Raw genomic sequence first — 26575 nt, 5'->3', positions numbered from 1 at the left:
ACCCCACATACACACCACATTTTTCCCTTCACACTACATAAACTCCCACAAATACACATATACCCTCCTACATACACAACAAACCACACACACTCTTCCCCCCAACAGACACACCACACTGAAATGCCATACTAGACACAAGCTCACTGTCAAATGACCTGTGGACAGGAGGTCTGGACTAGCTACAGATTTAGGGATTCCTGGAGGACAGGGCAGGTTCTATATGAGCTAGATTCGAGGTGTTTGATATTATAAACAGGAACCATGGAGATTTATTTGGTGGGAGCTGGCTTTCTGCACATTGGTGTTTTGGGGGATGAACCTGACAGCGCTGAGGGGGATGCTGCAGATAGAAGGAACAGGAAGGCCGGGTGGCAGTCTGCGGGCTCGCGCAGAAATAGGAAAGGACCGTCTTTGCTAGTGCCGTATGCATGGCTGCTGTGTGCTTGGTCTTTTGTATTACTTACAGAATACATTACACTCCAAATTTCCTATAGTTTGTGTTGATTACTTTTGCAACTAAGATGAAAAAACGAACGCACAAAACCTGCCCAGGCTCAGTATTGTTTGGGCCAGTACTAGGACGGGGGACTTCTGTGAGGAACACGAAGGGAAGGGGCTGCTCCATGTCCAGAAGGTTCTACTGCTCATTCTTTAAGATTCCACGTGAACATCTCCTGCCTGCAGACTTCTGGGTGAATCTCTTCTGCCTCCTCTTAAGCCTCGTTAGTACGTAGCACAGGCTGGTCGTCGAAAAGGTATCAGGAAGTGCGTATCTGAGGTCGGACAACAAGGGTCTTGATGGGCAAAAGCCGTCAAGTCTGGGCAGCTGAGCGATTGAGGTGCTTTGGAAAGAAATGCAGAATTTTGGGGTAGCATCCAGTTTCGGAGGAAAGGTCTGAAGTCCTTGTAGGTGTCTAACTTAGTCATCATGGTAAGAAACGACAGAAATTTCCAGAAAGGCCTGAGCTGGAGTAGGGGTAATTTTGATTTTACAAACTAGAACTGACCTCTCCGGCGCATCCTGTGACTGAGTGACCACTCTGCGTGCCCTCCTTTTTGGGTCTCCCAGTGCTTCCTGGAACCCGATTAGGCCAGGGGGCAAGGGATACGAGAGGTGGGGTGCCCTCTATTCCTGGCCCTATATTTAGCCATAGTGGGTTTAGACAGGATGTGCTGGCAGCCCGCACATCTGCAGAGCTTGCCTGCGCGCTCGGCCCTCAGGGCTCAGGTGCTTGGCACCAAAGCTGGTTCAGGGGCAGGTACCCTTGGGCTCTCCCTCTGACCCAGAGCAGAGGGAGTGCGCCCCTGTGCTCTCGAGGAACGTTGCGGCTTTCCCAGGCTTCTCAGTCTGAGCGTGTGTCATCTGCACACAAGAGCGTGTTCCATCTCATGTGATGCACAGAGTGAGTGAGGGAAATAAGTTTTTACGCAGAAATCTCATGAATTCAAATTCAGGGGACCCGACGCATCCGAAGGTGACTTACATCACCTTACACTGGATGAGGTTTCACGGTCTTCAAAACCATTGCTTTTCTTTTTCTTCCAAGAAGATGTGTTTCACAAGTAGAACAAAACTTCAGCAAGTGAGTCTATCTTTCTTATGGAAAGAATAGCGGGTAATGAAAGCTGGCTAGAACCCCAAACAGAAAGTCTTGGGTGTGAGATTAAGCCGGGCAGGCTGTCAGGAACTGGTCCACAGGCCCACAGGCCTCCCACTCCCCAGGGCTAGCCAAAGTCAGCGCTGGGCCCACAGGTGGGGGAGTGCCTTCGTCTGGGGCAAGGGGACGCTTCAGTTTAACCTGCCCTCCTGGCCTTTTATTCCAGATCATCAGAAAAGCCCTTTCTGAGGAAAAGCAGGTCTCAACCAAAACATCCGCTGCAGATCTGGTGACAGAAACGGACCAGCTTGTGGAAGACTTAATTATTTCTGAGATGCAGAAGAGGTTTCCTTCGCACAGGTAGGCGGTCCCTGGGGAAAACACGCAGGCGCTCATGGCCACGTGCATGGGGAAGGCCAGAGTCCAACTCGGGGAGGCAGCGCGCTGGCAGATGGGGGCAGACCTCAGACAGGAAGCCCCCCGATATTTTGATTGCATGGTGAACAAACTGGCCCTTGTGTTCATTCTTTTTACTCCCATCTTGAGAACCCTCAGGTCACATATTACCTTATACTGGTAAATGCGGACCAGGCGTCACTTTGACAGCGCATGCTCCCGGGAAGAGCTCCGCTCCCCTCCGCCAAGCCCCGCAGCGTGTTTCTGGAGGGACTGGGAGCCGTAATGTTCCCTGGCAGCCCCTGTCTGCTCGGCACCACGTGGCTTTTCTAAGGGTGTGACCCTGAGCTGGCAGCCAGCTGTGGGGCCCCTGCTGGCAGGCAGTCGGCAGCCTCCTTGCCAGGCCACCTCCAGGCCACGGCCGGGAAGGCTGCTCTCCTGCCTGAGGTCTTTAGGAGGACCCCACCCGCTAGCTAGAGAAGCTCTTAACCTTTTTGGAGTCACCATTATTCTTCACTATTGTGGGGAATCCAATGCCAGCTATAAATCTTTTCCTCCGAAAAATCCAAATGTGTCCACAGCATTTTGCATCTAGTTCCAAGGAAGCCACAGGCCCCAGAGGAAGGCGGTCCTGGGCTCCGGGGTCCGCAGGCCCCTGCCTCCCCCGGGGTTCTGCAGAACAGCCCGAAAACCGCTGCCCTGGGTGCGGGGCCCCTTTCCTTTCTGACGGAGAATCGCTACAACGGAACACCAGGGCTTGGTTTCTGGATTCAGATCACTGTGGCGTCAGATTCCACGTTTCTATGTGCTTACGGGCAAAGTATGGAAGGCCATCTCCCCAGCGGCCATCTGGCCGGGGAGGCACAGTAGACCTTCCCCTCCGCATGATCAGTTGGAGCAGCAGTTCTCAACCTGTGGGTCGCGACCCCTTTGGGGGTTGAACGACCCTTTCACAGGGGTCGCCTAAGACCATCGGAAAACACATATATAATTACATATTGTTTTTGTGATTAATCACTATGCTTTAATTATGTTCAGTTTGTAACAATGAAATTGGGGGTCACCACAACATGAGGAACTGTGTTAAAGGGTCGCGGCATCAGGAAGTTTGAGAACCACTGAATTGGAGGAAAGGACAAGCTGGGGTTTAAACTTCCCTCCTTTTTCCCTGTTGTTTCCTCCTAACTGGTCAGGTTATCTCAGGGTCAGCAGCTCCCTTCAAAATTCTCTCTGCCGATGGTTGTGTTTATTTCCTTTTGTTGACAACCATTGTGTGTGAGTGTTTGTTATTTCATATTTCCTTCTTCTCTGTGAGGCCAAGATCCCTGACATCTGTTAAAATTTTTACAAGCTCTAAAATGTTTATATGTTTTAACTTTTTAAAATCTAAATTAAATGGCAATGTCAAAAGGATTATACAGTTTGCTTTTATTCTTTGAGAAGAAAAGCACCAGCCAGCTGGTTCTGGATGAGGAACTATTTCATTTCTTGAGATTGCAGTGGGATTGGCGGTTGGCTCCGACTGAAGTGAGGGCGGGGTCGGCTCTGTGGGGTCCTGGTAAGCCCCTGAGGTCACTGCAGACTCAGCTAATGGCATCATCAGGGCTCCGGCTGTTTTCAATCAGATCACAGTACTCTGACAAACCAAATTCTGAAATTGCATGCCCTACCGTATGTGTTGGCAGCAGTTTAGTGGTTTGGTTTGGTTCCACTGTTGTGTCAGCATGGGGTGTGGATCCCATTTTCACAAGGTAAATTTAAATATTGCTGTGTCACAGAATAAAGGTCAGCGTATTCCATGTGTGAACACAGCTTCTCCCACCTCCGCTCCACAGCCTCATGGTCACCAGGGGACCGCCAGGCACCGAAGCCCCTTCAGAAGCATCTACCCGAGCAGTGCACCTCACCATCTCCCCAGAGCAGTGTCCCTCACCATCTCCCCAGACAGTGCCCCTCACCATCTCCCCTGAGCAGTGTACCCCATCATCTCCCCTGATCAGTGTACCCCACCATCTCCCCAGAGCAGTGCACCTCACCACATACCTGAGCAGTGCACCTCTCCACCTACCCGAGCAGTGTACCTCATCTAGAGTGTACGTCGGGGCCATCTGGGAGCGTCTCCCGCTGGCTAATGCCAAGCCTGTTGCTTCCTTCTAACTGGTTAGGTACTGACCCTGAGGCACCCAAGGTGAGGTACCGGGTAGAAGCCTCCACTCCTGACAAGAGCCCTGGGAGGAGCAGATGCACACACCTGAGCAGGAGTCAGTGATTTAGGGCAGTGGTTCCCAAACTGCGGTCCCCAAGCTCATACCACCGGGCATGAGGACAGAGACATGGCTGGCCTGTGCCCGGCCCCTGGGTCTTTGCCTCCCCTCTCCTCTCTGCTCTGAGGGCAGTGCGGGGACATGGCTGGAGGCTGGGTGTCACTGCCCCTGTTCTCTGCTCTCAGTGTGCCTAGGTCATTCAAATGAGATGAAATCATTTTTCAACGTATCGATGGGCAAGTTTGGTTTTGCCAATGACTAAGAATTTTTGGCACTTAATTATGTCTTAGATCCTAGACAAATTTATGATGGGAAAATTGCATCCATATCGTAAAATAAAACTGTTGTCGTTTTTCTGCATTCGCAGTGTTTCAGTATATCCCTTAAACGTGTTAGCAGATGGTGCCCGTCGACCTTTCTTAGGAAGGACTTGCTTTCTGAGCGTATGTCCTTCCTCCTTTTAGTCTCCACGAAACAATAGTAAAGCTAGATTGCAACTGTTTTGTGTTAACAACCTGCTGCAGGCCCCCTGGTCTATTATTCCATTTTACTCATTCATGAAATCCAAAGTCCGGGTCTCTGACCTGAGCGTCAGGCACAGACTGAATCAAAGATGAGTAAGTTTAAACTTGCTTTGGCAGTCACCTGGGACGCCTCACCTCAGAGTGAAGGACCCACCAAGGTCAGTGCAGTGTAAGCTCCTGCACTGATGCTGCCACACGGGGAGAATGTTCTCGGCACCAAGGCTGAGGTCCAGTCCCCCTCCAGGCCTGCCCTGCTGCATGCTTACACCTGGCGTGAGAGCCAAGGTTTGCAACTTTGAAAATATTCAGTAGCATCATGAACCATATGTATGTGCACCTATCTCTGTCCCTTTTGTCTGGGTTGACACAGGCAAAGGGAGGAGGACAGCAGCTTGGGCTGCTCGGTATCGGCAGCCGCCTGCCCTGGACTCCCCTTGGCGGGAGGGGGGTCTGTCCATCGTGGTGACCCCTTAGCCCTGCAGTGTGCCCAGCACAGTCCTGAACTTGGAAAAAATAGGTTCCCAGCCACCGCCAGCTGGACACTTGCTCTCTTCCGTGTTCCCACTGAGGTTTGCGCTGGGTGCACGTGTCCAGGGCACAGAGCCGCTGTGGTGCTGGGGGTGGGGAGGGCTGCAGCCTGAGAAGATGAGGCGGAGGGACATTAGTGGCTCCCCAGTGGCCTGGCCTGTCACAGAGAACATTCTAGCCAGGAAGAGCCCCAGATGTGTTTGGCCGTCAGTTAGGACCATGAGAAAGAAAGAAAGGAAAGGAGTTAAATCTGCAGCAGAAAGTATCCTTCCGATTTGTCACCTAACTTTGAACCTTATCCCGTTTGCTGTTTTCCCCTTACCTTAGATAGACTCATGAGATGGCCCTTGAGCTCCTCACAGTTAGTCACATGTGGTTGTTTCCTATTTGTGTCCCTGATTTTATGTAGCTGTCCCGGTGCTCTTATGAAGGTCTCACATCTTTTCTCACTTCCCTGTGTCCCAGTTGATGTCCCCATTCGCTTCCCACACAAGGACAATCAGGTTTAAGTAAATGAAACCTTGACCTCCCTCCCCACATACCAGTGAGGTATTTTTTAGTGTCCCAAGGGTGGACACGGTTAGCTTCCAGGAGGCCCTGCCCCAGACCTCAGGCACCAAGCAGGTAGGGCGGTGACCTTTCATCTCCTTTCACTCGGGCATCTGGGGGAAGAGGAGGAGAACTCTTGGGCGTGAATATCCAACTACTGAACAAGTTCAGGGCTTAGTCAGGGCGGTTTGAGTTATTCCTGTCAAATGCTGCGCAGAGCAAACGCTGTGCTAACAGGATCATTATGGGTGCTGCTGCAACCAAGCTGCTGGGTGACCCCAGAGCCGTATCCCAACACGACTTGCTAATGAGCTGACAGACCTGTTGGTCCACGTCCTCAGCAGCCTCATGGGTGTGCCACGTGAATGGCCTCTGTGCTGTAGGCCATGCCCTCTGACACGCACATTAGGTGTCAGTCCTGCAAGACCCTTCCTTCCCCCAGCAATTTCTCCTCCAGCGTTCATGGGTACCAGCTTTCCACTTAAAATCACCTTTAATTTCAAAAAAGAAAAAAATGCCACCTTCCTCCTCATTTCCCTGGGAATTAACCTTTGTATGTGAGTCATTTCCATTCCCCACTTGACCTTAGTAATACAGTGGGGCCTTGACTTACGAGTTTAATTCGTTCCGTGACGGAGCTCGTAACTCAAATTACTCATATGTCAAATCAACAGTGAACGAGTGAGACACTTGATGCTGGGCTGATGTTGTGGCGTTCACTGTGACGTTCGCTGCGCCAACTAGCGGTGGGGTATCTGAAGCTGGCTCGTAGCCCAAATTTTAGCTCGCAACTCAAAGCAAAAAATCAACCGAGAGACGGCTCGTATCTCGAAAAACTCAGTCGGGACACTCTTAAGTCAAGGCCCCACTGTATCTTCTTATTGCTGTATCAATTTGTGCCCAACTTAAGCTTTGGCACTTGGTCCTCGTGTATTTTTAGGGTGTGAAATCTTCTTAAATATGTTTTGTTTGTTTTTATAATTGACTATAGGTCCAGTGCATGAAATTCGTGTATGGGGTGGTGGGTGTCCCTCAGCCCACCCTCTCCAATCTGGGACCTCTTGGGAGATGTCTGACTGCTGGTTAGGGATTGGGCCTAAACCGGCAGTCAGACATCCCTCTTACAAGCCAGGACTGTTGGCTCCTAACCACTACTGCCTGCTACCTGATCGCCCTCTAACCGCTCCCCTGCCACCTGATCACCCCCAACTGCCCTCCCCTGCTGGTCTGGTCACCCCTAACTGTCCTCCCCTGCCAGCCTAATCGCCCACAACTGATAGCCATCTTGTGGCAACGTTGCACGTGACGCCACCTAGGCTTTTATTATATAGGATTTCAAGAGAGGAAGGGAGAGGAATGGAGAGATAGAAACATCAGTAATGAAAGAGAATCATCAATCAGCTGCCCCTTGCACACCCCCACACACCCCACCGGGGACCGAGTTCACAAGCTGGGCATGTTCCCTGATTGGGAATTGGACTGTGACCTCCTGGTTCCTAGGTCCACGCAGAGCCACACTGGCTGGGCATGGACCCTTTTCTTGAAGAACATATTCATAAGCCATTCCAGGGGGAAATCACGTAGCTCGGAAGAAGACATTGAAAACAGATATAATCTCTTAGGCTTTGGCCACAGGAACCGGCAGAGCTAATTCCTTGTTTAATCATCAGCTAAGTCAGTGGTTCTCAACCTTGGCCCCACCCCATTAACAAAGAAACAGAATTTCCAGAGGATGAGGCCCAGAAATCGGGATTTTAGAAAGATTCCCAGGTGACTCGAATGTGCAGCCAAGGTTGAGAACCACTGAGCTAAGTGAAGTGATCCTTTGTGGGCCTCACCTGGGTTTCTGCTGCAGCCGGGAGTTTGGGTGTCACTGCCTGGCCTCAGGCTCCTCTGACTTCCTCATGTCTTTCACCACCCATTTCTTCCACCTGGACTTGCCTGCCTGGATGGTGTGATCCAAAGGATCTGACAGCCCATGAGGGAGGGGATGGTAGGGAGGCAGCTCCCAGCAGCAGGAGGGACACGGAGCAGACAAAGGGAGGAACCAGTGTCCACTCCCTCTGGTCGCACTCTGCATGGACAGCTGCTGGGGCAGGTGGTGCTCGCCAGCTTTCCTGCACAGCTGCCGCTCTTCGGGGCATGGGTTTCTCAGGTGTCTCACTCAGTGCTCCCAGCCCCAATGCGTTGCCTGCTCCTGGGCGGGTTTCTCTAAGAGACCGCGGGAAGGAGAAGGTGGAAACACCAACTTGAAAATGACATATGTCCAGTCATCATATACCCTGATGCATTTCCACATAATTTATCTATAAGAAGGAGGGGCTGGAGGACTGTGTGTGCGTATAGAGCATGAGTTTCATAACCTGTGAAATGGGAATGGCCACCCAGAGTTGTCGGGGAGCAGATGAATTCCAGTGCGTACGGCAGCGCTACAATCAACTGAGAAGCGATGTTAGAACACGAGGTGCATGTTCTTATTTCACAGCACTACCGACAGGACAACCTGCCCACAGAACTTCTGCAAAGACAGACTGGTTCTGTCTGCTCTGCCCACTGCGAGAGCCTCTAGCCCGTGTGACTTGCGAGCACTTGACATGTGACTAGTGAGGCTCAGGAACTGACTTTTTGGATTTTAGAAATTTAATTCAAATGTAAACAGTCACAGGTAGCTGGTAGCTACAGGGTTGCACAGACCAGTTACAGAGCTTTCCATTTCTTTCTTTTTATTAACGATATGATGTCAATCTCATCTGCAAGTTCATTGCTGACAGGTCTTAGGACAGATGGTTCCTCTGGGAAGAGTGATTTCTAGGAGCTCCTTGCAGCTGAGGGGCAGTGTCCTGCCAGCTCTCTGACCTCTTAGTCTCTGACATCAGGGGTTAGGCAGCTGTCGGGCGACCATGACTGACAGCACACCAGACGCCAGCAGAAGGACATGAAGCGTTTCTTGTTCGTCACTCATGTTTCCTTCTTCGTAAAAATGTGTTGTCTGCAGGCTCCTCTCTCTCTAGTACAGGCATGGACATGACACGAGATGCTAACACAGCGGTTCTCAGCCTGTGGGTCGCGACCCCTTTGGCGGTCGAACGACCCTTTCACAGGGGTCGCCTAAGACCATCCTGCATATCAGATATTTACATGACGATTCATAACAGCAGCAACATTACAGTTATGAAGTAGCAACGAAAATAACTCTAGGGTTGGGTCACAACATGAGGAACTGTATCTAAAGGGCCAGAAGGCTGAGAACCACTGTGCTAATGGAAAACCTCTCAGCACATAAAACAAATGTTTGCTTGGTGCCTGCCACCGGCCAGGCCCTGGTGACATGGCAGTGAGGGGCAGAGCCCCCAGCCCCCAGTGAACCCGGCTCTGTGACCGTTAGGAACACGTGCCGAGCGCGCCTGTGTGCCGAGCACAACCTTGTCTGCTTTGGGTAGAGTATGCTTGTCACTCCCGAGAACAGCTCCAGGAGGCGGAAGCAAGGGCAGGCTCTGTGGGGACCCCAGCTCCGTGGCCCTCGCCGTCCTGTGCGGAGCCTGTGCGGGTGGCTGGAGGAGGGAGTGAGGAGGGAGGAACTGAGGCTGCCTTCCCTCGTTTCCAGCCTAAGCAGCTGGGTCCTTGGTGGTGCCGTTTGCTAAGATAAACGTGAACAAAGATGACCAGGAGCTCCCTGTGCTGCAGGCTGATGGTGAGATGTTGGTTGTTTTGTTCAGGTTCCTAATAGGATATAGGTGGTCCACTCAAATGACAATGGTTTCAGGAAGGTGTGGACTACAGAGGACTAATTACAGAGGAGGGAGCCAGGGCCAGGGGCCCCTACAGTGGTGCAGGGTGGTGCACGGGCCTGAGGCTGGGGTGCTCTTGTGGGGGCTGCCAGGGATGGCAGGTGGGGGACGCTCCACCTCGGGTTCCCAGGGGGCAGGAGTGCCTTGTGGGGCAGCCCACCCAGCGCTTGGGCCAGAGTGGAGAGGGCCTCTGGGGAGAAGTGTCAGCTCCCATCGCGCCCAGACAGTGGAGACCCGTGGGTGCGGATGCAGTTGACACCTCGTCTGCATTCGGAGAGGCCAGGCTGGGTTTGGGTAGGACCTGGGCGGGATCAGCTGTAGGTGAGCATTTAGCACCTCAGGTCCAGCCAGGCTGTCTTCTCCGGCCGCAGCACCACTAGCGGGAGAACCCAAGCGGGGCCCTGCTCCAAGGCCGGCGTTCCTCATGCGCTTCCTTCTCTGTGTCTCCGGCCTCCTGTCCTCCAGACTAAAATGAAGACGGAGTTGCTTTATAAGAGCTGCAGCCCAGGGTTCTTCCTTCCTGTGTTTCTTGTCTTGCCTGGCCCACTCGTACTCCCTGATGCTTTTCCAAAACTACATCAAGGTGTCATTTGGGGTTTTCTGAATCCTGCTGAGTCAGAAGACTGGCAGCCAGAGGGACCACAGATGGCCTGTTACAGACGCTGCCTCTGTTGGGCCTGGGGAAATTAGAATGAAGTCTCTTTACTGTGTCTGCTTGTCTTTGACCGCATGGAAGCAGTTTGAAGCGCTTTGTCTTGCGTTCTTGGTGCATTTTCTCAGGCTGAGCTCCTGCCCACCACAGGTTCATTGCTGAAGAGGCCGCGGCTGCAGGGGCCAAGTGCGTGCTCACCCCCAGCCCCACCTGGATTATCGACCCCATTGACGGCACCTGCAACTTTGTGCACAGGTGAGCATCAGCACGGGTCGCCCCGTTCTCCTGCCTAAACTGCCCTCTTCTCTAAGACTTTGTCTTTCCCAAAGCAGCAGTTTTGGGGGCAGGAGTACATGAGCAAACCTCTGATAGGCTTATGGTCTTATTTAAAAGGTGATCAAGTCTTGATTGTTTTGTTTTGTTAATCCTTACTTGAAGATATTTTTCCATTAATTTATTTTTTTTAGAGAGTGGAAGGGAGGGAGGGAGCAGGGGAGAAAGAGAGAGACACATTGATGTGAGAGAGACAAATCAAGTGATTGCCTCCCGAATGCACCACTATCAGGTCCTGGGATCGAACCTGCAACCCTCTAGATACAGTCCCTTGACCAGGAATTGAATCCATAACCCTTCATTGCACGGGCCGACACTGCTGTGTTTACAATATTGGGTTAACTTAAAAAGGTCCCCTGGAGAAGCAAACAGGGTTGGAAAGCAAGTGTATACAACCCAGCAGCTGCCAGGGCATGAGGTGTTGGCAGGGGCATGTCAGGGTGGCCTTCCGCAGCCGCGGTTGGAGTGGGAGCAAACCTCATGTCGCCATGCGATGGGATGAGGAACCCGTTAGAAGCTGGTCGGCGCTAATCTGACTGGACCAACAACAGCCAGAGAGCAGTAGGTTGTGGGAGGTCAGTAGGGCCGGTGCGGGTAGGGGAGGGGAAGTGAGCCACAGAGCCTGCGGGGGTGACGGGGACGTGGTCCTGTGCTGGACTGTACCCACTTGTCCAGGACTGAGGGCACTAAAAGGGATGTGGTTTCCACAGAGGGTGGTTCTCCGGTGGGAGCACGCATAGAGCCCCGGATTGCTGGTTGGCACAGGCTCCTGGCCCGTGCCCCGGTCCCCACTCAGTAGGTTGGGGATCTGCATTCCTGGACCATACTTAGAGCCCCTGTCATAGATGACACAGAGACGCCCCATTTCCTCACGTACAGTGATAGAGCGTGAGCTCAGCCAGATGGTGGGGCCCTGGCTCTTGTCACTGTCCTCTGATGTGTTGCCACAAACAGTATGTTTATATGTAAGTCGGGAAACGACTTCCGATGTAGCGTGTTACTCACGCCCTTTTCTAAACGCGGTTTCTCTTCAGAATTCAGTCATTCGTGCCCACACAGCTGACCCTTTGGAGGCAACCGAAGAGGGCCATCTGGTGATAGCAGCAGTGTCACTAGACCAGTGGTCGGCAAACTGCGGCTTGCGAGCCACATGCGGCTCTTTGGCCCCTTGAGTGCGGCTCTTCCACAAAATACCACGTGCAGGCGCGCACGTACAGTGCGATTGAAACTTTATTAAGTTAATTTTAGGGAACGTTGTGGAGTGAAAGAAGATGTCGTGTCGAGGACTGAGAAAGGTATGTTGAGACGGTTTGGACATATAGAGAGGATGAACGAAAGGAGAAAAGTCGAAACAAGTACACAAGACGAGTGTGGATGGGAGAGTTGGAAGGGGTCGACCTCAGAGAACGTACCTCAATAAGATTGAGGACGTTTTTAGCAAAGGCCAGCTTAGGAGTAGCCTAATTAAGTTAATAACAATGTACCTACCTGTACAGTTTAAGTTTAAAAAATTTGGCTCTCAAAAGAAATTTCAGTCGTTGTACTGTTAATATTTGGCTCTGCGGACTAATGAGTTTGCCGACCACTGACCTAGACTATCATTTTAACCAAAGCGTGACACCCCCTGGGGAGTTGCTGAGGCCTCGCAGGGTCCCCCCTTAGGTGTGTTTGCTGAGCGGAGCACCGGTTCCTCCTGCCTCGCTCGCCATTCTGTGTGCGGTAGTGGGGACAGGGCGGCTGAGCCCTGGGGTGTGGCAAAGGCCACAGGTCCACAGGGCCAAGGGCCAAGGGGAACTGGGACTAGAGAGACGACTTGGAGAGCATCATCCGAGGATAAGCTGTGGTGCTGACCCCTATGGTTCCCGAGCTCCGAGGGTCACGGCCACGCGTCTCACGGCCTGGACACCCGAAGCCTCTGGCCTCTGCAGATCAAATAGGACCTGCTGGTCCTTATGTCCGGCGGTGGCAGTGTCGCGGCTGAAGCGCCGGGAGAGAGCTCCTCTGAGAGTGGGAACTGAGGCCGAGCCTGGCTGAGGCTGCTCAGGGAGCCGGCCACCACCGACAGGGTCGCCCGGCCCCGCCCTGGCAGGCAGCCCAGATCCGTGTGTGACTGGTTTCGTGTGGATTAGCTGTACCCAGCCTTTCCTTGTTCCTACTTGTTGTTAAGCTCTGATGATCTTCACATAAAGGAGAGATTATTTTAAAGACACGGAGCAGCAACAACAACATCACAACATAAAACCACAGGCCAACTGCATCGTCAGAGCCAGCCTTCCGCCCCTGTGGCCCACGCCTGCTCCGGGGCTCACATGAGAGACGGGGTGAGGAGGGCTGTTGTCACCCAGACCCAACCCCTGGGGGGAGGCTGTGGCCTGGGCCTGTGCTGTTGCCTCCTGGGGGCCCTCATCACGCCGCCGGGGGCATGGTCTGGCCTTTTTGGAGGTCTCGGCCGTCCCTTTAGGTCTCCGAGAACGAGGAAGGTGGTGATTACTATCCCTCCCCATCGGGTCCTTGTTGAATCCCATCAGTTTGACATGTCTCAGAAGACTGCTTCCCTTCAAGGTCAGCTATCTTACCACATGGCGGCTAAGCCTGTTTGTCTTGGAAGCCGTTAGTGAAATGGGGGGCGGGGGGGGGAACAGCTTTTAAAAAAACAGACCCGCCCGCGCTGTAGAGAGGCCCTCGACGTGCGACGCCCGCAGCCACGCAGAGGCTCCTAAGTGCCGCGTGCTGGTTTGCAAGAGGCCAGCGCCTCTCGGAGGGTAAGCCATTCTGTTTCCTTTGCAGATTCCCAACCGTGGCCGTCAGCATCGGATTTGCTGTGAACCAAGAGGTACGTGAACCGAGAAGGCCCAGCCCTGCCCCGGGGGCCCCCCGGGCTCCGGTCCAGGTTTCATTCAGTCATCTTCCTTTTTGGTTTCAGCCTCTGCCCTCCTGTTTTTCTCTCTTTGTCCTGGGCCTTCATCGTGACTAGTAAATCCAAGCATGTGTTTTTCAAATCTGAGAAAACAAGCGCACGCAAACCAGTTTGGGGTGTGCAGCTTGGGGCTCTGTGGCCGGCCCTGACTTCACTGTGGTCTTTTTCTGATGTGACCGTGGAAGGGGACGCTCTGAGCAAATTGTCCAAGTTGGTCTCCCGGTGACCCCTGGGGCGTGTGATTTAGACACACACAAAAAGAACTCCTATTTTTGGAGGACATTTTTAATCCCAATATTCCATTAATTCTTCTGTATCTTCCTCTGGCTGTCAGTGTGAGAACGGGGCTGTTTCAGGGTTCCCAGAGACCCTGGGGGCCAAGCAGCATCAGAGGCGTGGGATCAAGGCTTCAACTGTATCAATCAGTTTAAGCAATAACACTTAGAGAAGCCCTACCTTCTTTGTAGTCACTACAGTCAGATTTAAATAAGACCGGGGCTGTGTTCTTCAAAAGCAGCCCTCCTTTGGAACACCATTTTTTTCATCTTAATCCTCCGCGTTAGCATAGCTTCCCTAGCATGGAAACGGGGCGGGGGGCGGGGGGCGGACACTTTACACCCGTGTAAAAGCACTTAAGTTGAAGATAAGCAAGATTTTCAATATCAACATTTGGGTAAGGAGTTACTTACTCACTTGTCTCTATTGAATGTGGCCGCTGAACCAAGTAGGGGGTTGAGCAATCACCTCAGGGAGGGCAAGGTGCTCTGTGCTGGCAAGGTTGCCGTGTCCCTATCTGAGGGAGGGCAAGGTGCTTCCTGCTGGCAAGGTTGCCACTGGCAAGGCCCACACCCCATGATGGGTCTGCGTGTGTGACTGCACACAGGTGGTCTGGGCTTGTAGTGGAGGGCCCTGGGCACGGGGAACATCCCCCTCTCCCTCCCCGTTCCCTGTTTGCCCCAGGGGTACAGGGCCCCCACCACAGGCTCCCCAAGTCCAGCCCCATTTGAGGACCAACCTGAATCTGGGAAGCCCTTTAAAGGCAGGGTAGTGGAGCGGGGAGCATGTGAGGATTGCTGGAAGGCTGGAGCCCTCGGTAAGCGCTGGCTGAACCATCCTCCCAGCAACAAACCCAATCCCTGCAGGTCGGGAGCCCCTTCCACTGCAGTCCCACCCAGCCCGGGCGGCCAGATGGTCCTGGGGCCTTTGGCCTGGGTCTCCCTTCATTTGCCAGAGAGGAATACTTGGCTAACCCCGAGCGAGCACACTTGCGCTGTTCACCCTGACAAGTGAGAAGTCAGTGGAGGAAAGGCACAGAGCACTTGGTGTTAGGTGGCATTTGTTCATGCCAGTTCTTTTTACCGCCCTAGAGAGAGAGAGAGAGAGAGAGAGAAGAAGGAAGAGGGAAAAAGACATACAAACATGAGTGAGGAGAGAATTATTATTGATTGGCTGCGCCGAGCCCCTTCCACTGCAGTCCCGCCCAGCCCGGGCGGCCAGATGGTCCTGGGGCCTTTGGCCTGGGTCTCCCTTCATTTGCCAGAGAGGAATACTTGGCTAACCCCGAGCGAGCACACTTGCGCTGTTCACCCTGACAAGTGAGAAGTCAGTGGAGGAAAGGCACAGAGCACTTGGTGTCAGGTGGCATTTGTTCATGCCAGTTCTTTTTACCGCCCCTGATTGGCCGGGCCGCTCACTGATTGATGGCAGTGCAGCCGCTGGCTGGCGCTCGCCGCTCAGGGACGAGCCCCCTGATGAGGCACGTCTGTCTTCCTGGGACCGCCCTTGGGTTCTGTGATTCTGTTGGCGTTACAGATGCATTCTTCATTCTTCACACATCAGCAGTTTTGAGGGTTACTTGTGGTTTGATTAGAGTCACAAGTAATCTCCCACCATCCCTGGGGGAGAAAAAAGCCTTTCTAAAGAATTCAGCTTTTTCAATAACTTTCAGGTACTAATGCTTCATTCTGAAACATGGGCATGTGCCCTTGACTGGAATTGAACCCAGGCTCCTTCAGTCCTCAGGCCAATGCTCCATCCACTGAGCCAAACCAGCCAGGGCAGTATCTTTTTAAATGCAGTAATTTTAAAAAAGAAAGCCTGCTTCCATGCAGGTCTAGTTTTGAATCTAGGCGCTGCTTTTTAGTTCCCTTTTGGAAAGTATTTTCTAGCACATCGTCACTGCGTTCGTCAGAACACTTAGAACGCCTTCGCCTTTGAGTTGCTGTGCGGTTTTCTGTCTGCATTAGGTGAACTTGTTTTCTGCCCTGCCCGCAGCTTGAGTTTGGAGTGATTTACCACTGCACAGAGGAGCGGCTGTACACGGGCCGGAGGGGCCGGGGTGCCTTCTGCAATGGCCAGCGGCTGCAGGTCTCCGGGGAGACAGGTGGGCCTCACGCGGCGTGTCGGTTCCCTTCGGACTGAGACACGTCAATGGAAAACGCCTGGGATGGTGGTGGACATCTCCTGCCGAGAGTTCAATCTCTTCTTAGGGACGCCGTGTCCTTGATGAACTGGAAACTGAGCCAGTTCTCTATCTCAATGTTTTTGTGAATGTGGCCAGGAGTTTTAAATAGTCTCGTTCTATTTTGTACTCACAGCTTTCATCTTGAATGCTTAGAGACACCCTCATTAGTTATGAGTGGGCCTCTAGCAGTCCGGTGCCATGGGCAGAGCCAGAAGCATGCTCAGGTACATGTCAGCCATCGCATGCCACCTGGCTGTGGACTGAGCGGAGCTGGCTTCAGTTTCTGAGGGAGGTCGTGTGCGTCAGTGATGCTTTCACTCACCACAGATGTTCCTCTGTCATCGTCACTCCTCAAGCAGAACCTCGAGGGCACCCAGCTCTCACACAGGGACTGCGTGTTACCACGTAGCAAGCACGATATGCTGCTTTAGATGTCTTGCGACTCTTTTTGGCCGTTCTCTCTGATGAAACTGTGACATTTTAGCATTTTGTAGGACAGATACTGTCAGGGAGATAATTGCAAGGCAAGGAAAGAGCTGAGCCTGAGGCTAGGAGCAGGTGGATTAGGAGCAGACTTTAAAGCAGGGGTCCTCAAACTACGGCCCGCGGGCCACAGGCGGCCCTCGGAGAACATTTATCCGGCCCGCCGGGTGTTTTTGCCGCCGCTGCCTGTCCTGCTTAGCAGCCGACTCGTCCCGGGCCTGCAATGCGCATGTGTGGAATGTCTGAGGGACAGTGAACTGGCCCCCTGTTTAAAACGTTTGAGGACCTCTGCGTGAAAGGGTCCATAATGGAGAGAGCACAGTTCCTGCTCACTTCTCACGTGTTCTGCAGCAGGACATCATCAGGTGCCCCTACCCCCCACCCTCCGTTATTCCACGTGCCCATCATGGCTTCAGTTTATGGCGCCCACACTCCTCCTCTGAGCTCCCTTTCCCTCCTCACTGCCTCCCTTCTCTACCCTTTTCCAGCTTCTCTTAAAAATGTCTTTCCTTGTGCCCTTTCTCCATTGTCTCTATTATTCTGCCTTTATTCCTCCTTGGATGACACCTGTGTGCCCAGATGGCCTCAGAGGCACTGAGAGGACCAAGAGGTGCCCTGCCCTCCTCTAGTAAGGAAGGGAGGCTCTCTAGCGTGGTCCACGACGAGCCGGTGAGAGCAGCGTTCCCTGCGTTGTTAATTTCTTGCATTTGGGTTTCTACAGCCAAAGGTGTTGACCCAGGTGCCAGGAGGTGTTTGCTTCGGCAGAGACTCCTCCTCACGGTGCCAGGGCCCCTGAGCAGCTGGTCTGTTAGGGAGGTGACCTGTCGTGGTGTGAAGGACAGGCTGGAGCAGGACTGCCTTGGGGGGTCTGATGAGGCTCCTGGGGGGGCCCATGGGAGTCACGAGCGCACCCAGGGTGAGGGGCCGGGGAGCCGGTCACAAGAGGCTCAGACAGGCAGGGGCAGCAGGACACACTAACCAGTTACCGCCTGAGTGCCAGCCCCGCCCCATGCCTCCCTCTCCCAGAAATGTTTTGTTTGGCTGAGTAAAAAGTGGCGTTAATTACAGCCACACATGCCAAGAGGCAACCACTCAAGCTGAATTGTGTAACTCAGTAGTGAGAAAGCATGTTATTAAACACGCTTATGTGACCTTTGCTCTACATTTTATTTGATTATCTAACACTCCACTCCATTCACACACACTCGGCCTCCTGGTCGGCTGCCTGCATCACTCCGTAGTGCAGCATCCTCCGTGGGGCTCTCAGGCCATGGCCCAGCCCTGCTTATCCCTCCCAGTGGGCAGGGGCTTAGGGTCACACTGTATTTGGCCCATCATAGGCCCTTCGGTCCCAGACTGCCCACTGCTCACTGTCATAGCCCTCCGTGACTGCACACATGTTCCAAAGCTAATTTGTGATTTTTTTTCCAAAAAAAATTCTGACTTATAAAGTCTAGTGTGTGTGTCAACTTGGTCGTTTTCTGTTTGATGGGCGAAGAGGTTTCTGTGGGAGGGGATGGAGTGTACGCTCTAGCAGCACTGTCTTAGGTGTTGTGCAGGCCTGGTTTCACATCCTGAATCTGCCACCTTCTAATGCTGTGACCTGAAACCTTGTCTTCATGTATAAAGTGGGGTGATGATGACGAAAACTTGGAAGGTTAAAGAAAATTATATAGAGAAAGCACTCAGCAAAGTGCTGGCACACAGTACCCAAAAATAAGAGTCATTATAAAAGGAGAAAGTTGAGTCTTCACACAAGATCAGTTATAGCCCGTTGCTGAAATAGATGCATTTCTGAAGGAAACAGCCATGAAAACAACCACCACTTAGCTTCCCCCCTGTGCTTTCTTTGCCTTCTCTTTTTCAATTCCTATTAAACCTTTCTGGAATGTCTTCAATTCACAAAAACAAAAAAGCTACACTGGTTAGGGGTAAAGGATGAAAGGCCAGAATTTTACTAGTAGTTTTTTTTTCAAATTGTACCAGGCAAAATTTCAAACATGTGCAGAGCAGACAGAAAAAGTACAATGAACCCACATGACCCACCACACAACTCCAATATTGCCAACTCATGGCCAATTCTGCTTCATCCCCACCCCCACCCAACTCCCAGCACCCCAACAACTCTCTAATTCAAATCCCCGATGTGACAGCACTTTCTAGCCAGTATAACAGTATGGCTCTCTAAAACATACAGACAGTTCTTTGAAAAACATAATCACAATACCAGTCTCACCCCCTTCTGAAATCATAAGCTGTCCAGTCAGTGTTCAAATTTCCCCTTTTCTCACCTATGGAAAAGGGCCTTTCGGAGCCACAATCTGGAGTCTAGAGGTCATTGTAGATCCTGGATCTGTGTTTTCAGTGGACAGAGCCAGGGAATGAGTTGTTTTGTAATATGAAATTCATCATGAGTCCATACTGATGTGCCCCATTCAAATTCATGACTACATGGTTCTCTAACTCTTCTATGTATGTCTACTTGACCCCATGCTGAAAACCCTCGTACACAGTGATACCAGGAATTTAATAATATCATGCAATCCTTGTTCGCTTTATCCCACAACACACACGTACCAGTTTCAGAAAAATAATACTAGCCCTTCTATTAACAAACGATTCCCCAGCCTGGCCGATGTGGCTCAAAGTTTAGCTTCTATCCTTCCTTGTCCTTTTTACCTTATAGATAACCATTAAAAAAATTTAAGTTTATTGTTCCATTGTTTATTTTGGTATGTTATTAAAAACAAGCAGCTGTTTTATTTGCTTTGATTCTGTTTCCATGTAATTTCTGGTATTTAGAAAGGTTTATATGATTATTCTAATAATTCTCTTTATATTAAAGTTTTTATATAATATTCCTAGTCCTCTCTTTTGGGGGTTGTTGTCTGTTACTTCCCTATTATCAATAAGGCAAATAATGTCTTAGTATTATAATGAAATTTGTTTTAACTTCACAGATTTCTAAAAGAAACACAGGGACCACACTTGAGAACTACTCCAGTTGATTTCTCAGGAAGGACTATGGGAACAATATTCTAGTTCTTACATGTTCATAAAGTTTATCAGTGGCCACTATACTTGAAAATCCATTTTTCCGGTAGTAAAACACATGGCTCCCATTTTCTTGTGTTGAATGCCTTAAATGGTCTCCATCATCATCTAGCATAAGCACATTACTGAAAAGTCTGAAGACAGTTTTTCTTTCCCTTATAAGGACTTTAGTTTTTTACTTGAATGCCCAACATATGATGTTTTGTCTTTATAGTACAGTAATTTTAATAAAATGTTGTTTCTTCTGAGTCTGTTTTCCTAGGTACATGGAATGCCCTTTCAATATATAATTTCAAGTCCTTTTTAAAGAAATCATCAAAGTTATCTTGAATTATAGTTTTTAGCATTTTTTTATTTCCCAATTCAGTTGCTTTTCTTCCTTTCTTTCTTTCTTATTTATTTATTTATTTTGTCTTAAGGGTCTCTTATTATATGTATGTTGGGTCTTTTCTGCTTGTCTTTATGTCATTTTCTTTTGAATCCTTTTTACCTTTTTCACCAATTTTTAAAATCTCTTTTTCATCCTTTATTTTTTGTAAAGCATGATACATGGTGTTTATTTATTCTCTATTTCTTTAGTTTTATCTTCTCATCTGAAATGTTTTCTGATTCTTTCCTAAGTTATATCCCCTGTACTCTTGAGTTATGCTGTTCTTTCATATATTCTTTATTTCTTTTTTAAATTTTTATTTTTCAATTACAGTTGATACTCAATATTAATTTTTTTTTTTTACATAAAGCTATTTTTGTTTGTGGGCACATCTTTCTGACATTCTTTGATTGACTGGAGAGATGTTATTCTGCCCTGATTCTTTTTCCTTATGACAATGACAGTTGTGTGTGGGATTCAACCATGATTCGTTTACTTTTACTTTGTTCTACTAGAAATCTGTATTCCTGAACTTGGGGAGAGGGGGCGTGTCAAGATAGTTTTTGTATTTTCACAGCTCTAGAGCTCCCTCTTCTGTTTTTGTGACCTGTTAAAAAGCATTGGCCTTGTTCTTAGATTTTTTTCTTTCTTGGGGGGTGGTGTGGAGGGCTCTGTTTCCCTCCTTCACTGTTATCTGGATCATCTTTTTTCTTTGCCTCTATTATCCTATCTAGTGAGTTAGGAGTTCACATACATTTCTACTCAGAACCTGCCCTACCAGGCCCTGGTTATAAGAGGTCATAGAGCTGATTGGCTCCCTACCTTCAGACTGTCCCCCACATCCTGTACCAGGGACTCATGAATTGTTGTGTGCACAGCTCCCCTCACATTGACCCAAGCTGGCTTCCAGTGAGTGGCTATTGGTGACTTTGAGGTTCTCCTGTTCTCAGGTCTAGTCGGTGCTCGATGCTTCTCTCTTCCTCCTTGTGTTGCGATGCCACAAGGTCTTATAGCTGCTGGAGATTTGCTCTACCCATTGTGTTTTGGGGTTTGGATATACCTTGACAATATAGGTGTTTTTTTTATTTCCAAATTACTTATTTGTGTTTTGTTTGTTTGTTTTTTAGTTGTTTGTTTTTAAAAATCTATTGAGGTGAAAGTCAAATAACATAAAATTAACCATTTTAAAGTGAACAGTTCAGTGGCAGTACATTCACACTGCTGCGCATTTGCACCCTCCAAGGTAAATCCTGTACCCATTAAGCACTCTCTCCCCCACACCCCCTCTGCCCACCTCCACCCCCAACCACCAATCTTCATTCTTAGTATTTATGTTTCCAACTTAAATAAAGTTAAATATTATTTTCATGTGAAAAGCTCATAATGGTCTATAAGAGGCCTGAGAGCATTAGGACATGTATTAAAAACACATGCTGGTGTAAGTGTTGTTTCAGGAATTCTACGTTCAGCAAAACCAGCCAGAGCCCAGAGAGGATATTTTCAGGACTTGAAGTGCAGGCGCCTCATTCTCCATGAGTACATATTTCAGTGTATACACACAACTTGCTTCTCTTGCCTTTAAATTGTAAAATTTATCTTAAGACAAGTACTCTTTGATACTCTGGGTATTTTTAACTTTGCTCCACTAGAAAAGGGTTTCAAACTGTCAGAAGTCATGAACTATATTTTCTCACCCTAAATAAAATCTGTTTTTTGAAAGATTTTACAGAGATGCCCTACTTAAAATCTATTAGGTGTTTTTTTAATTGGGGTAAAATATATAACATAAAATTAGCCATTGTAGCCATTTATAAGTGTATAATTTAGTGGTATTAATTACATTCACAATGTTGTACAACCATTACCACTATCTGTTTCCAAAACTTTTATCACTACAACTAGAAACTCTGTACCCATTAAGGTGGAGCTCTCCATTCCCAACACACACACACACACACACCCCCATGAAGACACAGAATATTTTAAATTAAAAATGTAATTAGCATTGATTAAAAACTAAAATATAAATATTGGATAAATGGTAGTAAAATTCAAAAATCATAGTACTTTAAATAATCAGGAATAATCATAATATAAGAAAATATTAAGTAGAAGGAACTTGTAATTTTTACCATTTTCCTTACCTAGGACCAAATAAAACAGTAGAGAGCATTTTGCCTGTAGGTGGCAGCACTCAGACTTCCTTTTTACTCTTCGTGATTTCATTTGGGAAAAAAATATATTAGCAAGAGTGAGAAAGAATAGATACATTGCAGCTAGAAGAGGATACAGAAATATATTTTTACAAATTTAAAACTATGGAAAGAAACCCCTTCTTTCACGTATCACCAGGCAAGCTTGAGTTTAAGGCGGGGCCTTACCACTAAGGCAGTGATGGCAAACCTATGACACATATGTCAGAGGTGTCACACGAACTCATTTTTTTGGTTGGTTTTTCTTTGTTAAATGGCATTTAAATATATAAAATAAATATCAAAAATATAAGTCTTTGTTTCACTATGGCTGCAAATATCAAAAAATGTCCATATGTGGCACGGCACCAGAGTTAAGTTAGGGTTTTTCAAAATGCTGACACGCCGAGCTCAAAAGGTTCGCCGTCACTGCACTAAGGATTACCTGACCTCATGCGGGTCCCTTCTCTAAGCTCGGTCTCCCAGCTCTGAACAAGGACAGTGAGACAGCGAATGTGATGGAGGATGGAGCACACACATGGAAGTGTCTGGAAGAGAGTAAGAAGTGAGCAATTGCTGTTCCCACACTGTGCTGTTTCCCTTGTGAAATAGCCCACGGGGACTTAGTTTGAAAATCCCTGCTTTTCCTCACCAGCCCTGCAGTGGGGCATCTGCTCGTCTAGGCTGACACTCGAGGACGTTCCTCTCCATTCACCCTCCAGCCAGGCCCTCCTTCTGATAAGGACGTACTGGGCCAGGCCTAGGCCTAACGGAGTAGTCACATCTTATGAACCTGAGTAAAAGTGGGTGCTTATCTCCCTATGGAAATTGATTATCTGGCTTTCTAGTTCCTGGGGAAAAATCTTCAGTGTCTTTCTTAATTATCAAAATCTAAAATATGCACTCTCTTTCATTCTGAAATCCCACTGTTTTATTTTTTTCAGAAATTCCACTTCTATTAAACTATCCTTAAAAACAGCCTGGTTGGTATGGCTCAGTGGTTGAGGGTCGACCTATCAGCCAGGAGGTCCTGGTTTGATTCGTGGTCACGGCACATGCCCAGGTGGCAAGATCGATCCCCAGTAGGGGACGTGCAGGAGGCAGCCGATGGATGATTCTCTCTCATCATTGACATCTCTGTCCCTTCCTCCTCTGAAATCAGTATTTTTAAAAAAAGTTTAAAGATATTTAATTGGTGAGGCATTTGTTTCCCTTCAAACATGGGTGGTCCCAGTTTGGTGTCCTTTTGTTTTATTTATAATTGAATGATGATGATTTTCCTAAGACACCAAACTCTTCAAGTTTTCACACTAACCATTTTTGAAAAGAGAGAACTTAAAAATCTCCTTCTGAAATCTGAATTAGAAAGCAGCTTTAAAGGAATGATGATGAAATAGTGTGAACTTTGTTTCTCTCTTTACTATGTCCTTACTTTTCAGCATAGCTATTAGGAAAACCTTACAGCATAAACCACTCAGAAGAGACTTATTCTGGAAGGAACAGGAGTCTGATATTTGAGGTTCACGCCAGGAAACCCCCCGACTCTTCAGTTAGAACCAAGACTTGATGTTTCTGATGATGGGACGTTCTTTCTGTTGCAGATCTTTCCAAGGCCTTGGTTCTAACAGAAATCGGTCCCAAGCGTGACCCCGCTACTCTGAAACTGTTCCTGAGCAACATGGAGAGGCTGCTCCACGCCAAGGCTCACGGGTACGACTTCAGACCCTGGGGCACCTGGGGCCACGGAGGAAGGTGCAAACACACAGTCTCGCTGCAGACTCCCCGGGGACTGAGGAAGAAAGATCCTGTGACAGGAGCACACACCGCAGTGCCGAGGCCCAGGGCGGCCGCTGGTGCTGCCCAGTCCAGTGTGGGGGCTCACGCAGCAGCTGGTAGGGGACGGACAGGAGACCTTCGTTCCTTTCTGGGCAACTTTGAGAAGCCCAGGAACCGATCGCAGCCACAGCCACCCACCCCGCCAGTCCTGTGGTGCATAGGCCCCTGCCTAACTGAGGGTCTTCCAGTAAACACTTTGGAAAATACATCCGAGTCCGATTGAATCCTCTGCATCTCCCGTCCTCCCTGTAGGTCTGTGCTGTAGCTGTGGCCACATGAGGTGATTTAAACATGGACGGAGTGAACAGTTGAGCCGTTTAGGTGTGCCGGCCACATGTCCAGTGTGCGACAGGCACAGGTGGCTCGGGCTACCCGAGTGCAGAAGGTTCCCGTCGCCGCAGAAAGCTCTGCCCGACAGCACTGCACGGCCCTCTAGACTCTGAGCCTAGAGCTTGTGGGAGGAGCCGGGTGGCTCCTCCTGAACGCCTGGGAGTGCTCACAGCGGGCGTGACTGGGTGAAGTGGGCCTGAGCAGGGTGTCAGAGCAGTCTGATGTGTGCCCGGCGCCACTCACACATGTAACTGCTCTCTTCCCTCTCCTCCAGGGTCCGAGTGATCGGGAGCTCCACCCTGGCGCTCTGCCTCCTGGCCTCGGGGGCTGCGGACGCCTATTACCAGTTCGGCCTGCACTGCTGGGACCTGGCCGCCGCCACCGTCATCATCAGAGAAGCAGGAGGCATCGTGATGGACACGTCAGGTGGGCCCCTCTGACCCCGGGCTTGCCTCCGTCCCCAGGGATGCGACGCGGAGACTAGCCTGAGTGACCCCTGCAGACCGAGCGTCCCTCCTCACAGTCTCTGCTGACGAGAGAGCCCTGGGAGAGCGGTGGTCCCGCCCTTCCTGCCCTCCTCCTCTGTGCCATGAGACATGGAAATAGAGCCGAGGGTCAGACTACGGCCAGTAGGAGCAGCACCACCACTTCCCGTTTCCACACCATTTGACAGTTTTCTAAGCACACAATCCGGTGAGACTGACAGAACAGGCCTCACGCTCCCCAGCTGGCGAAGAGGAGGCTGGCACCCCACAGCCCTGTGGCTCAGCAGCGTGCTGGGCGGGTGCCTGTGAGGTCCTAGAGTGGATCCCAAAAGCGCCTGTTACTTCCGCTTCAAGGTTGTCATATCCCGGGACTGACCCCACTGGGCACACCTGACTCCGCTTAGCATCCCTGCCCCTGGTATGCTCGGGCAGACCCCTCGTCTGACGTTCAGGGGTAACCAGTCAGGGGCTGGGTGAGTCCTGTCGGATCCCATTCTCGCCTAGCTTTGGGGTCCCGAGCTTGTTGGCACAAATACTGGGGCTCCCTTTTAACTATTGGGTATGTACAGGGGTCTTTTGTCATGTGATTTCTACTTCTTTCTTCTTTCCCCTTTGAAGGCTTTAATTGAGCTACCAGAAAAGTATAAACGGGAAGAGGTATCAGCCTTAGCTGGCAAGGCCAGGCAGACCAGTTTCAGATGAAAAAGGAGTCCGACACTGGATTTAACCACGTGAGCACACGTGTGTGCACGGAGGGCTCCAGCGAGGCCACTAGTCCTGTTCGTGCCCCCAGAAGGGCACAGGGCTTCACTGTCCGCCCCAGCCGCCTGGTCCCCACAGCAGCCATGGGTTGCCAGTCAGAAAGACCAACTCACGGGTCCCAAGTGCCTCCCGTGCAGCTAGAGGCTGAGGGCTGCTCTCTCCTGTCCTGGTCTCACCAGTCACTGGACTCTCAGTCCTGAATGTTGGGCCTCAAACAGCATTCTCCCAGCACAGCCTCCAGGACGGCATTGGTCTGTGGCCCCTCCACTGCACTCGCTGGGGTGGTGTTGATGCTGAAAGGCGTCCCCCTCTCTCTCTGACTAGACCAGCTGTTTGGTCCAGCCTCGAGCACAGCCTGGGAGCTTTGTTTTTCTCGGAATGTGCCCATGCGCCCGTGCTGCATTGTTACCCAGGACTGTTCTGCCCTCTCCGTAACCCACGTGGTCTCTCTCTGTCCTCAGGTGGACCTCTCGACCTCATGTCCTGCAGAGTGGTTGCTGCGGGCACCCGAGAAATGGCTACGCTCATAGCTCAGGCCTTACAAACAATTAACTATGGACGGGACGATGAGAAGTGAAAGGGAGCAGAGACGAGAAATGCGCCCTCGGGACTGGCTCTTCCTGGGAATGCTGCGGCCGGCAGCCGATCCCTGGGGGGGGACCGCCGTGAGCAGCCCGCACTCGCATCAAGTTCCTGAGCTCCTAACCACCCAAAGAGAAGTGTTCTGCTAACGTGTGTGGCTCTCTGGTTAAATCCACGTCTTTCACTGGGATTTGGTGTTTAGCTGGTTTCTTTCTTTAATCTCATGTCACCTTTTTCAGGTTAGTACAGGTCCTTCTATCAGGGCCAAAACCCAAATCTCATGATATACATATTGATAATTCAGTCTTGATTCTCCCCCGCACACACACACACACCCAACCCCCCGAATGCAAATCTCAGGTAATATGGCTTTAGAACTGCTGATAAAGCGGACTTGTTCTCAGGCCCCCCCACCCCCACCCCATGGTACTTCAGAATGCAATAAATCCAAATAATGGCACTCTA

The 26575-nt window shown here is 50.2% G+C and overlaps 1 protein-coding gene across 1 annotated transcript; it reads left to right on the top strand.

Moving 5' to 3' along the window:
- Nucleotides 1-1171: 1171 nt before the first annotated feature.
- IMPA2 (inositol(myo)-1(or 4)-monophosphatase 2) lies at nt 1172-26575 on the top strand. The gene is made up of 8 exons (XM_006763293.1): nt 1172-1262; nt 1727-1961; nt 10453-10557; nt 13423-13468; nt 15827-15935; nt 23717-23825; nt 24556-24707; nt 25990-26575. Exons 1-8 carry the CDS (start codon nt 1172-1174, stop codon nt 26103-26105), a joined length of 963 nt encoding a protein of 320 aa, XP_006763356.1. The 3' UTR covers nt 26106-26575.

The sequence above is a fragment of the Myotis davidii genome, unplaced genomic scaffold (genome assembly GCF_000327345.1).
Source record: "Myotis davidii unplaced genomic scaffold, ASM32734v1 scaffold78, whole genome shotgun sequence".
NCBI classification, from domain to species: Eukaryota; Metazoa; Chordata; class Mammalia; order Chiroptera; family Vespertilionidae; genus Myotis; species Myotis davidii.
This window is presented reverse-complemented; position numbering and strand designations above follow the sequence as displayed.

Bases quoted from the DNA above. Each gene is read 5' to 3' on its own strand.
- IMPA2 (XM_006763293.1), top strand. From the start codon at position 1,172: ATGTGCTGGCAGCCCGCACATCTGCAGAGCTTGCCTGCGCGCTCGGCC. The intron at 1,263-1,726 runs GTACCCTTGGGC...CCCACTCCCCAG, and splicing joins CAAAGCTGGTTCAGGGGCAG to GGCTAGCCAAAGTCAGCGCT. The intron at 15,936-23,716 runs GTGGGCCTCACG...TTTCTGTTGCAG, and splicing joins GCAGGTCTCCGGGGAGACAG to ATCTTTCCAAGGCCTTGGTT.